A 12,609-nucleotide genomic window follows, 5' to 3' on the forward strand; every position below is an offset into this window, starting at 1 on the left:
GCAGGACGTTTAGCGTCTGTGTTTTCCCGCGAAACTCCTCCAGCCGCCCGGCTTTCTCGGTCCAGGTAACGTGGGTTCGGCGGGCGGGAGGTGAAGGGGCGCCTGATAGCGGGGGCCGAGCCGGGGTCCAAGGGGGCTGGGGACTCGGGGAGGCCCCCTATGGGGAAGCTGGGTCTAAGTCTGGGGGCGCAGGGGGACCCTGGAGGGCGGGAGGTCTCTGGGATGGGGGGAGGGGCCGGGAAGGTCCGGCAGTCAGGGGAGCCGTGGGGGGCGGGGACGGGGGACGGGAGGGGAGGCAGGCGACCCCTGGGTCCCGGGGGCGGGGCACCCCGGGGTGGGGCTGGGGGTCCCCGGGGGCGGGGGGCAGCAAAGGGCCGCCTCACCTGACCGCGCCCCTCCTCTCCAGTTCAGCCCCCGCAGCCATGTCTGGCTTCGATGACCCCGGGATCTTCTACAGCGACAGCTTCGGGGGGGACCCCGGCGCCGACGAGGGGCAGGCGCGGAAGTCGCAGCTGCAAAAGCGCTGCAAGGAGTTCCTGCGCCAGTTCCGCGTGGGCACAGATCGCACGGGCTTCACCTTCAAGTACAGGTGCGAGCCCGGCCGAGCTGAGGGGAGCCCGAAGCAGAGGGCATCCGGGCTGGGAGGAGCCTGGAACGGGGGTGTCCGGGCTGGGGGGAGCCTGGAATGGGGGTGTCCGGGCTGGGGGGAGCCTGGAAAGGGGGTGTTAGAGCTGGGAGGGTCTGAGAACTGGGGATGTCAGAGCTGGGAGAGAGCTTAGAACATGGAATGTCAGGGCTGGGAGCTTAGAACAGGGAATGTCAGAGCTGGGAGGGAGCTTGGAATAGGTCATGGCAGGGCTGGGAGGGGGGCATTAGAATAGGGAATGTCCCAGCCGGGAGGGGGCCTTTGAAGAAGAGATAGCAGAGCTGGGAGGAGGAGCCTGCCAGGCCATCTCATCTAGCACCGTTATTTCCCAGGGGAGGACATTGCAGCGTCAGGACACTGTAGGGCCAGGCTTCTGGCTCCAGAGGCAGCCCTGCTTTCCCTTGTACCCAGCTGCAGAAAGGGCGGCTCTACCCCCATGAGCTTAGAGGGGAGTGGTGTGCCAGTTAATCAGCATGCGCTTATTAAGCACGTTCCATTTACTAGTTCCTATCCTAACTGCTGGGGATACAAAGAGAGGCAAAAAATAGAGTACCTGGAAACCTTGAGGAGGTGGACAACATGAAGAAGTGGGGGAGGGGGCAAGCCGGGAAGGCTTCCTGTAGGGGGCACCAGGTGCAAGTAGCAGAGACCTAGTCCAGAAGAAAAAGACCATACCCCCTTTACTGCCTAAAGCAGCTTCCCCGGGTTTTGTGTTCTATGGAAGGCAACAAACATTTATTCAGGCCTTTTGTGTACAAAGTCCTGGGCTGAGCAGGACGGGGATGTGAAGGCTGGGGTCCTTGGAGTGAAAGAAAAAAGTATTTTATGCACTTGATATGCTCAGTGGTTAGACTAGAAATCCATCCACAAGAATGACCACAGATCCTGACCTCCACGTGAGGCAAATGAGATGATGTTTGTAAAGTGCCTGGCACAAGGGTGTGCTTAATAAACCTTGTCTTCTTTCCTCCTTTTCCCCATCCCAGCCAACCAACCTCTTTTCCTGCTCCCTCCCTCCCTCTTTCCCTCCCTCCCTCTTTAGGAACTTCACTTTATTGGGGAAAGACTGCATTCATGGAGGCGGGTGCTTTAGCCTGGGCCATCTGAGGGCTGGGATGTTGCGTGGGAATGCTGTGTTTTGGGAGTTCTGGGGAGTTGTGGTGCCACTGATTGACCACCAGCCCTGGCGGGGGGGGGGGGGGGGGGGCATATCACGTGGATTTGATGACTGTTCCCAGAGCAGGGTTCAGAAGCTGGCAAGGAGGAGGGGGCAGGGCTACAGCGTGGTAGGCCTGGCCTGGCTCTGGCCTGGGCCCAGGAAGGGGCATTCCTGTCTCCTGGGCACTGCAGGGGCTTCTATCTCTGAATCCTCGGCCTTGTGTGTCTTAGAGATGAGCTCAAACGCCATTACAACCTGGGGGAATACTGGATCGAGGTCGAGATGGAGGACCTGGCCAGTTTTGATGAGGACCTGGCTGACTACCTGTACAAGCAACCGGCAGAGCACCTGAAATTGGTAAGGCTTCCTGTGCTGAGCTGCCCTTCCTGTCCCCACCACTGGGCTGCCCCCCTCCCCCGCTGCAGGAGCAGGTCCTAACAGCCTGTCCATCCTCCCTTCCCCCAGCTGGAGGAGGCAGCCAAGGAAGTGGCAGACGAGGTGACCCGGCCGAGGCCCGAAGGAGAGGAAACTCTGCAGGACATCCAGGTCATGCTGAAGTCAGATGCCAGCCCGGCCAACATTCGTAGCCTAAAGGTGAGCGCCCCGTCATTAGTGTATTTGAGCAGATGCCAAATGACTGCTTCTGGGGGGCGTTGCACAGAGAGTTCATCCTTCATTTCAGGGCTGGACTTTGTGGTTTCTGAGGGCCCTTTTCACTCTAGTTTTTAAGCTCCTTAAGTGATTTGAGCCACAGGTTCCTTATCTGTAAAACAAGAGAGTTGGACTGGATGACTTCTTAAATCCCTAATTCTCAAAACCTGAATGATTGTCATGGAGGAAAGATGGGCCTAATTCGTGGGTTAGCCCAGTTCTACTTCCAGAGGGTAAAGCCACATGTAGGACAGGCTGCCTCAGGAGCTAGTGAGTTCCCCATTACGAGGACTCTTCAGGAAAGTAGATGACCACTTATCTGTCACATTGTAGAGGGGATTCTGGTTCAGGTGGCCTGCCGTCTCAGAGGGTCTGCGATTGTAAATGTAGGGCATTTGGGACTAGAACTCAGGTCCCCTGATGCCCAGTCTGGGCTTTTTTCTGCTGCCCTGCAGAGTGGAATCTAAGGTGGGATCAGGTGGGATGGTCAAACTGCTATTGTTTCCTTCTTCCTTTCTTTCTTCCTTTCTTTCTTTCTTCCTTTCTCTCTCCCTCCCTCCCTTTCCCCTTTCGTCTCCCTCCCTCTCTCTCTCCCTCTTTCTTTTCCTTCTCCCTCCTTGTCTCTTTCCTTCCATTTCTTTTTCTTTTCTTTGTTTCCTTTCTCTTTTTCTCTTTCCCTCCCTCCTCCTTTCCTCCTCTTCCTCCTTTCCTTCTCTCCCTCCCTTCTTCCCTCCTCCTTCTCCTCTCCATCTTCCATCTCTGAGATGAAGGGGCGGAATGACAAGACCCTGCTTCCAGCCCTGAGTCTTAGCTCTTTCATTCTCTGGCCTGTTCTCCAAGGGCCCAGGGAGGGCAGGGCTTGCTCTTGGCTGTTCTCACCCTAATCTCCCAATGTTATCACCGCAGTCTGACATGATGTCCCACCTGGTGAAGATTCCGGGCATCATCATCGCAGCCACGGCAGTCCGCTCCAAGGCTACCCGGATCGCCATCCAGTGCCGCAGCTGCCGTAATACCATTAATAACATCAGCGTGCGCCCGGGCCTGGAGGGCTACGCTCTTCCCAGGAAGTGCACCACGTAAGTTGGGGCATTCTGGGCTGGCCCTTCTTGCCCCCTTGGCAAGGCTCTGTCAGCAGGGCCCGGTGGAGGAGGGCAGGATGTCTGGAGTGTGCGCTGGGTAGCCCGGAGGACCCAGTTCTGACTGTCTTGCCCTCTGCCCTCACACCTCTAGGGATCAGGCTGGGCGCCCCAAGTGCCCTCTGGACCCGTACTTTATCATGCCCGACAAGTGCAAGTGTGTGGACTTCCAGACCCTGAAGCTCCAGGAGTGCCCAGACGCCGTGCCCCACGGAGAGATGCCTCGGCACATGCAGCTCTATTGTGATAGGTGAGGGCCCAGGGAGCGTGTGTCGTGTGGTGGAGGGAGGTGCCACCTCGGAGCCTCATGGGCTGGAATCTGGGCATGTCAGGGCATTGGGGGATGTTTGTAGACTCACATGGGCATGGTGGGTATCCCGAACGAACGTAAACCCCCTGAGGGCAGGAACTGTGTGGTTTTCCTCTTTATGTCTCCAGCATCTGGCACACAGGAGGTGTTTAATTTATGCTCGTCGATTGATAGCTGAGGGATTCTGGCTGGCTTTGGAATGAGGGCCTAGCTGACCCCTGGGATTTAACACGAAGGACCCTCGGTCATCTCATTCAGCGCCGTTCTTACCCAGAAGAGGAAGCGTCCTCTGACCCTGAGAGTGTGGGAGGAGCTTTGAATGCCCCATCACGTTCCAGACTTTAACCATGTCTACCTGCCTCCTTCCTCTCTCCCTAGGTACATATGTGACAAGGTCGTTCCTGGCAATCGAGTCACTGTCATGGGTATCTATTCCATCAAGAAGTTTGGCATGAACTCGGCCAAGGGCCGGGACCGGGTGGGCGTGGGCATCCGAAGCTCCTACATCCGTGTCCTGGGCATCCAGGTGGACACCGATGGTTCGGGTGAGCTGGCTGGGAAATGTGACGGCACTCTGTCCTCATGTCTGGGGGGCATAGCATTGAAAGCTGGCACCAGTCGTCCTCCTTTAGAGACGAGGGCACCTGAGGCCCAGGTAGGGGAAGGCCCTGGTCCAAGGTCTCACAGGACGCAGTAAGTGCGGAGCAGAGCCAGGATATGAACCCAAGGCCCCCCACTCTAGATCCTGCCATTTTCCCACTCCTGTGCACTATTAGTTCTGTGAATCTGTGAGTGTTGGAAGATTGTCCCCTAGAGCATGAAGAGATGGGCATGGAAAAGAGGCTGGAGTCAGGAAAGACTAGGCAGCTCTCATGAGAGTCCAGCTGTGATTGAATTAGGGCCTGGACTACAGTCCTGGTTGTGGAGATGGATGGATGCTGAGTAGATAAATTGGTGGGTGGATAGGGGGGTGGGTGGGTGAGTAGATAAATTGGTGGAGAGGTGATGGGTGGATGGATGGGGAGTGGAGGGACCATGTATGCTGGCTCAGTGCTGAGTGCCGGAGATTCAAATACGAAGGCAACATAGTCCCTCCCCTTAAAGAACTCACATGCTGTTTATTCTAACTGAAACACTAAATAAAGTGGGCATTTCCACATACATAATAGACTAGAAAAAGCAGATGCGATGTGAACCTGTGAGTCTCTATTATCTGCTGCTTGCTTTTCTTTTAAATAAATTGTTAATTTTCAAGGTCTTACATCCGAACCAGGGGGCATGCAGACAGGGGAGTGTGGTTGGCATCCTTTGGTCTGGGAAGTCCCAAGAGTAGAAGGGAGAGCTCTGGTCACAGAGACGTGGTGAAGGAAGAAGCACTGAGTATGACGATGTTGAAAGGATGGCTGGACTGGGAGTCAGGAGATCTGAGTTCTAGTTCCGGCTTTGCCTTGGGCTTTCTGTGTGACTACAGGCCAGTCACTTGTCCTTCTGAGGCCTCCGTTCCCACATCTATAAATGAGTTTTGGCTCGTTGACCTCTGAGGTCAGCTGGGACCTTCTGTGAGATGTGTGACTCGGTGGGACAAAGACAGAGAGTACCACTTTTTAGCATCCCCATGACCTTGGTCATGTCTGATTATGTGGTCCACAACAAAAAGACCCACCAGACCCCCTTGCTGTCTGAGCGACCTTGGCCAGATCTCTTTCTCTCTGTAAAATGAGGGGGCTGGACCTCAGGCCACAACTTAGTAGCTTTTTTTGCCCTCAGATAAGCTGCTTCCCCTGCCTGGGCTTGTTTCTTCCTCAGTCACTTGAGGGTTGGGGTCTGGGGTCACTTTCAGCCCTAGGCCTGTGGTCCTGGCTCACCCAGACCTTCCACTCTCCTAGGCCGAAGCTTTTCTGGGCCCATGACCCCCCAGGAGGAGGAGGAGTTCCGGCGCCTGGCAGCCATGCCCAACATCTATGAGGTCATTTCCAAAAGCATTGCTCCCTCCATCTTTGGGGGCATGGACATTAAGAAGGCCATCGCCTGCCTCCTCTTTGGGGGTTCCCGCAAGAGGTAAGGGGAGAAAGGGTGGTGATTGGGAGGTGGCGATCCCCTCCGGGCCCTGAGACCTCATTGTATTTGAGCAGAGGAAGCCGACGTTGGGGGTGCTTCCATTCCCTTTTCTGGGCTCTCCACCATCTTGCTAGTCCTGGGTGGATTGCAGAGCCTTTCTGTTGTGGGGCTCAGTCAGCCTCAGAGCAGCAGACGGGGGGCCCTGGGATGACTAGCGGAGACTCCCACAGCTGGGGCCCCTCCCCTCCCCCTCTGACTCTCGTCTCACCTCACCATCGGTCTCTCGCTCTCTCCCCAGGCTCCCAGATGGGCTCACACGCCGAGGAGACATTAACCTTCTGATGTTGGGCGACCCTGGCACGGCCAAGTCTCAGCTTCTGAAATTTGTGGAGAGGTGCTCCCCCATTGGGGTAAGCAGCACAGAGGGAAGCCAGGGCCCGTATGGGCCAACTCCTGCCAGGGCGTTAGGAGGAATCCCAGCAGTTAGAACTGCCTGAAGCTTGGGGGCTGTGCTGGAAGAGGTAGTGAGTTCCCCATACCTGGAAGCCTTACAATTGATGACTGAGGCATGGGGTCTCAGCATATGGAGTTGGGACAAAGTGACTTCACCTTTCTGGCCTCAGTGTGCTCATCTGTAACATTTGAGGCTTGGACTCGACCTCGAAGATCAGCTGGTCAGCAGTGGGCTGGGGAGAGGAAGCTGAAATTTAATGTTTCCTTTGATTATGTGAAAACGTGATTCTAGAAGAGGGTCCCCAGGGTGTCCAGGACATGCACAAGGTTGAGGGTCCCAGGCACCAAGGCCTCAGTTCTTTGTCTGCCACCAGTTTAGGAAAACCACAGTGCTTTGGGGCCCCCTTTTGTTTCCCCACCAAGGACAGAGGCTGCTGCTGGGAGTTTGGATATGGGGATGCCTCAGCCCCCTCCCCTAAAGGCCTCTTCTCTCCCCTAGGTGTATACCTCTGGAAAGGGGAGCAGTGCGGCTGGCCTCACAGCCTCTGTGATGAGGGACCCTTCCTCCCGCAACTTCATCATGGAAGGAGGAGCCATGGTTCTGGCTGATGGTGGCGTCGTGTGTATTGATGAATTTGACAAGGTGAGGACAGCCCAGGAGTCAGGGCTGCAGGAGGACAGCTGTGGGAGTGGGTATTGTCCTGGGCAAGGCACTGGGGGGTGAGTGGTGCCTGACCTTAGGGTGTCCACAGTCTGGGGGGATAGAGGTGACCCAGGTCTATCTCTCTGTCTATTACTGTCATCTGTCTCTCCATCACCCATTCATCTTCTCTTGATCTTCTCTTCGCCCTTCCCACTTCCTCTCCCTGCCCCCCCCCTCTATCCACACAGTATACAGTATCGCGGGGACTGGAATTAGATTTGTCTGTCGGCAGTAGTGCAGAGAGCCAGCCTCAGCCAGGAGGACCTGAGTTCAGGTCCTGCCTCTGATGCACCCTGGCTGTGTGACCCTGGAGAATGGTTTCACCCTCTCTGAGCCTCAGTTTCCTGCTCTGTTGAGGGGTCCTGTGAGACCTCGGTCCTCCTCCCAGGGAGTGGCGGGGGGGGGGGGTTAGGAAGCCTTAGAGTGCTAGTGGAGAGTCTGGTTTTGTTTCAGTCCTCGGACCCCAGAATTGGGGCTTCCAGCTGCCTCTGGAGGCGTTGGTCCTGCTGCTGGGAGGCCTCTGGCCATGGGGGGAGCCCAGGATCCCAGACCTGGAGCTTGTGTTACAGAAGAGGAAACTGAGGCCAACTGAGGTCACACCAAGAAGCGACAGGCAGGATTTGAACCCCATTCTCTGACTCCAAACATAGCTCCACGGGCCGTGCTCTGCACGTGCCTTGGTGGGGAGGTTTGGAGTGTGGAGGCCAGACCTTAGCCGATCTTTCCCCTGAACAGATGCGAGAAGATGACCGAGTGGCCATCCATGAGGCCATGGAGCAGCAGACCATCTCCATCGCCAAGGTGGGGCTGCCTGGATGCTGGCGGGCTGGGCTGGGCCAGGCTGGCAGTGCCACCCGGGATGGGGCTGGACCTAGGCCCGCCTTGCTGATTCTCCCTGTCCTGCCCAGGCCGGCATCACCACCACCCTGAATTCCCGCTGCTCCGTGCTGGCTGCTGCCAACTCCGTCTTTGGCCGCTGGGATGAGACCAAAGGAGAGGACAACATTGACTTCATGCCTACCATCTTGTCCCGTTTCGACATGATTTTTATTGTCAAGGATGAACACAATGAAGAGAGAGACATGGTATGGAAGTCAGAGGGGTTGCAGACCTACTCGAACCCCTCAAGGGATGGGCAGCTCACTACCCTCCAAGGCCGACCCTCCTCCTTTTGGGCAGTTCTGATTGTAAGCGAGTGTTTCATTAGAGCTGGCCATAGTCTGTGTCCCTGGAACAGATTCTCCTGCCTCTCCTATTGGGTCTGCATGCTGGGCCAAGGAGACCCAGGCTCATCCCCCTTCCATAGATGGTCAAAGAGAGCGCTCATGTCATCCCCCGCCAAGCCTTCTCTTCTCCTGCCTCATTTATTTGGGTCACATTTTGCAGATGAGGACAGTGAGGCTCAGATAGGGTTTGTCACAGGTAGCGGAGCCAAGTCTGTGTGCGCCAATTCAGTGCCCCACTCAGGGTAAGGGATGTTGCTTGGAGAAGATTAGACGAACAGTCTTGTGTTTCTGAGCCGGCGCCTCCCGGGTGCCTGGCACTGTTGCTGCTGAGCTGCAGCCAAGAGGCAGAGATCGGGGTTCCCAGTGTGCATTGGTAACCGCCCCTGCTGAGGGGGTGAGGGTTGGAAAAGGGACGTTGAGTGCATCAGGCAGGGTCCTTGTCCTTTCTCTGCCATCATGTGACCTCGGGCCGGTGAGAGCCTCTTCTGGGCTCCCTGTTCTTTCGGTCTTAGAATTGAGGGGGATGGAAAGAGGCTGAGGCTAGATTGAATCTCAGCTCTACCTTGTGTTGTATGACCTTTGGGAACTGCTTTTCTGGGCCTCAGTTTACCCATCAGTACAGTGAAGGCAGTGACCTCTTGCCTTCTTGCTGTGAAATCCATGGTCCTGGTGCTCGACCTCCTTTCTGTTTCATGCCCCAGCATCGCTCCCTGTTCAGGGTCTGGCTGGGGAATTCACTGAGTGTCCCTTTGCGCCCCCAGACTCTGGCCAAGCACGTCATCACCTTGCACGTGAGTGCCCAGACCCAGACGGAGGCCGTGGAGGGTGAGATCGAGCTGAGCAAGCTGAAGAAATTCATCGCTTACTGTCGATTGTGAGTCTGGGGAGGCAGCAAGCGGGCTGAGGGGGCTGTCCCCTGGGGATGTCCACTGCAAGGAGCTTTGACCAATCCTGTCTGGTAGGCGTCGGGTCCTTGAGAAGGCCTGTTTCCTAACAGATGGGACAATACATTTTCTGGGGCTTGGTCATCCTGTCCGTGGCTCAGTGACTGCATTTTCCCCCTTTTAAAAGGTGGGAGGAGGCTTGGCCTTCTGTGGTGTCGGCTGAGCACCCAGTTGTTAGCAGAGGTGGCCACCTCCTCGTCTCCATATCTTGGGGGGCTGGTGGCGGCACAGATCCCCAGTCCCAGGGCCTCTCTCTAGGATGAGAGGGTTGGATGACGTTACATCCGCTCTGTCCTCCTGGCCTCTGGGCCCGTGCAGGGTGTGGGGCTGGCTGACCTGGGTCCTTCCCCCACTGGCCTCACTCCTTGTCCGCTGCCCAATGCAGGAAGTGTGGGCCCCGCCTGTCCGCGGGGGCTGCCGAGAAGCTGAAGAATCGCTACATCCTGATGCGCAGTGGGGCCCGCCAGCACGAACGCGAGAGTGAGCGCCGCTCCAGCATCCCCATCACAGTCCGGTGAGCGGGGGTGGAGGGTGGGCCCCAGACAGGGCCCCGGGGAGCCAGGCCCAGATCTACGGGGGGCCCTCTGAAAAGGGGTTGACTGTCCCCTGGCTGGACAAACCTGCATTCCCCACATTGGGTTTGCTTCTAGTTGGTTCACAGATGTGTGGTCATCACCCCTGAACAAGCTTGTGGAAGGGCTTTCTTTACTTGCCCATCTACCTCTTCTTCTGGGAGTCAGAGGAGCCAGGTTCAAATCCCACCTCACCTGTGTGACCAATCCTTTTACCTCAGTTAAGTGACTGAAGTGAAACTGGGCCTCAGCGTCATCCTCTGTAAAGTGACGGGGTTGGGCCAGCCGGCTTCTGAAGACCCCCCAGCTCTAAAGTGAGGGTCCTGTGACCCCTCTGGGGGCTGTCTCTTCATCCCTACCCCACCCCCTCCAAGAACCCAGGCCTCCACTGGCCCACACCCAGCCTGCTGAGCCGGGGTGGGGCGGGGTGGCGGCACATCCAGTGCTGGCTCTGACCAGTGGGAGCCTCACCCCGAAGGCCCTGGGGTTTGGGTCCAGCCCAGGTCCCACTAAGGGCTCCTCTCCCGTCCCCTGCAGGCAGCTGGAGGCCATCGTCCGGATCTCCGAGTCCCTCAGCAAGATGAAGCTGCAGCCCTTTGCCACAGAGGCTGACGTGGAGGAGGCGCTCAGGCTGTTCCAGGTGTCCACGCTTGACGCCGCCCTGTCTGGCTCCCTGTCAGGTAATGGTCGAGGAGCCCCTTGGGTGCTTAACCAAGGGGCCTGGGATTCTGGCTGGCCTTCAGAGACCATTGGCCTGGGACCCAGACTCTGGGTTCCAGTCCTGGCTCTTCCACCTCCTACTTGTGTGACTTTGAACAAAACATTAAACCCTCGGGCCTCCATTTCCCCCAGGTTAGATGAGAGGGTTGGGCTGGCTGGCCTTTGTGGTCCCATTCAGCCCTAGGGCTATAAGCTGACCTGTGGTGTCTGATGGGTTATCTAAGTGCTCATAAAATGATGGTATTGGGCCAGGTGGCTCTAAAAGTCCCCTCTATCTCCGGAGGTCTCTTAGGAGTGAGCTGGGGTCCCGGATGTCCATCTGTCCATCCCTGGTCCCTTCTCCTAGCCACTAGCCCACCTCTCTCCCTCTGGCAGGGGTGGAGGGCTTCACCAGCCAAGAAGACCAAGAGATGCTGACGCGGATCGAGAAGCAGCTGAAACGCCGCTTTGCCATCGGCTCCCAGGTGTCCGAGCACAGCATCGTGCAGGATTTCACCAAGCAGGTAGCACTCCTTGGCCCCCTCCCTCCCCTTCTTCTTTCTCTTCCTCCCTCTCTTCCCCCTTCTTTACCTCCTCTCCTCCCTCTGTTCCTCCTTCTTCATTCCCTCCTTCCCTCCATTCTCCTCAGCTGCCAGCGCCCCCTCCCTTGTATTTATTCTGTGTGTGTATTTTAACCACAGCACTCTTGTTCTGCCTGCCCCAGTAGACCGGCAGCTTCTTGCGGGAAGCTCATGTGTGATCAATCCCTGTTTTCCCGGCTCAGAACTGAGACCCGGCATGTAGTTGGCGGTCAATAAGCGCTCGTTGATCGGTGGGTTGACCCAGCCTGAGGCAGTCTCAGCCTGAGAGGCTGTCCAGCACAGGGGGATTAGAATAGAGGCTTCCTGAGAGCAGGCCACCCACCCCACAGAGCCTGGTATGGACCCTTTGTCGAAGCCAGGTGTTATAGAGGAGACAGTGCTGGGTCCTCAGCCGGAAGCCCAGCCCCATGTGTGACCCATGGCTGTGTGATGTTAGGTCCGTCACTGCTCTGAGCCTGATTCCTCATTGTAAAATGGGGGTTATGGCCAGCATTGATGAAGTGCCTACTGTGTGCCAAGCATAATACAGTGCCAAGAACATCGTCAAGATGCCTCTGGCCCCTGCCCCACTTGGGAGTGGCCCTTTTGAGGCTCAAAAGGCAGAGGGGTGACGTCCCCAGCGCAGTCCCCCCCACTGGCCATCCTAAACCCTGCCTTCCTTTGTCCAGAAATACCCCGAGCACGCCATCTACAAGGTCCTGCAGCTCATGATGCGCCGTGGCGAGATCCAGCACCGCCTGCAGCGCAAGGTCCTCTACCGCCTCAAGTGACCCTTCTCAGGACTCGGGAGGCAGCTTCTCCCTGCTCCCCCCTCTGCCAGCTGGTGCTATTGCTGCCTTCCCCTTGGACCGCCCACCGCTCCCCCTCCTGCACCCGGGTGTCAGGCCGAGGCTCCAGCCTGCACACAGGCCCTTTCCCCAGCAGCTTTGTGAGTTGCGGTTGGTAGAAGTGAAACATTTAAGAGATTTTGGATATTTTTGGTCTTGTAACAATAAAGAAGTGAAGTTTTGGAGATCAGAGATGTCATATGGGTGACTCAGAGTCCTCGTGGTGAGGGTGGCTCCCTCAGGACAGAGCAGCCCAGCTGGCCCCTCCTCCTCTGGGGTGCAGGGAGCCTCTGCCCGTAGGGCTGGCTGACCCTCCTTGGATAGATAACGCTCAGACATGTAGTGACGACAAGGCTCTGGGGTGCTGTGTCCCCCTGCCCCCAGTCAGGGTGGGTCAGCCCCTGAGCACCAAGAGCGAAGGTGACTTGTCCAGAGTCATACCACCAGGATGTGTTCCTGCCTGTTAGCCAGAGGAATTAGCTAAAAACAGGAAGCTTCCAGTTGGCCCCATCCCCGGCCACAGCATCCCCATTGAGAGGGAGGGTGGGTGGGGGGGTGTGTGTGTATGTGTGTGACAGACAGACAGAGACAGAGAGGAGGGGAGAGAGAGGACATCTGAC

General features: G+C 57.1%; 1 protein-coding gene across 1 annotated transcript; it reads left to right on the forward strand.

Annotated features, from left to right (window-relative positions):
* MCM5 (minichromosome maintenance complex component 5) lies at positions 1-12,176 on the forward strand. Its single transcript, XM_036760348.1, has 17 exons — positions 1-65; positions 407-589; positions 2,036-2,162; positions 2,271-2,399; positions 3,363-3,535; positions 3,690-3,845; positions 4,284-4,450; positions 5,792-5,963; positions 6,262-6,373; positions 6,916-7,059; positions 7,855-7,920; positions 8,028-8,204; positions 9,107-9,219; positions 9,675-9,803; positions 10,399-10,541; positions 10,957-11,084; positions 11,831-12,176. Exons 2-17 carry the CDS (start codon positions 423-425, stop codon positions 11,930-11,932), a joined length of 2,205 nt encoding a protein of 734 aa, XP_036616243.1. The 5' UTR covers positions 1-65; positions 407-422; the 3' UTR covers positions 11,933-12,176.
* Positions 12,177-12,609: the final 433 nt, after the last annotated feature.

Source organism: Trichosurus vulpecula, chromosome 5 (assembly GCF_011100635.1).
Source record: "Trichosurus vulpecula isolate mTriVul1 chromosome 5, mTriVul1.pri, whole genome shotgun sequence".
In the NCBI taxonomy this organism is placed as follows: Eukaryota; Metazoa; Chordata; class Mammalia; order Diprotodontia; family Phalangeridae; genus Trichosurus; species Trichosurus vulpecula.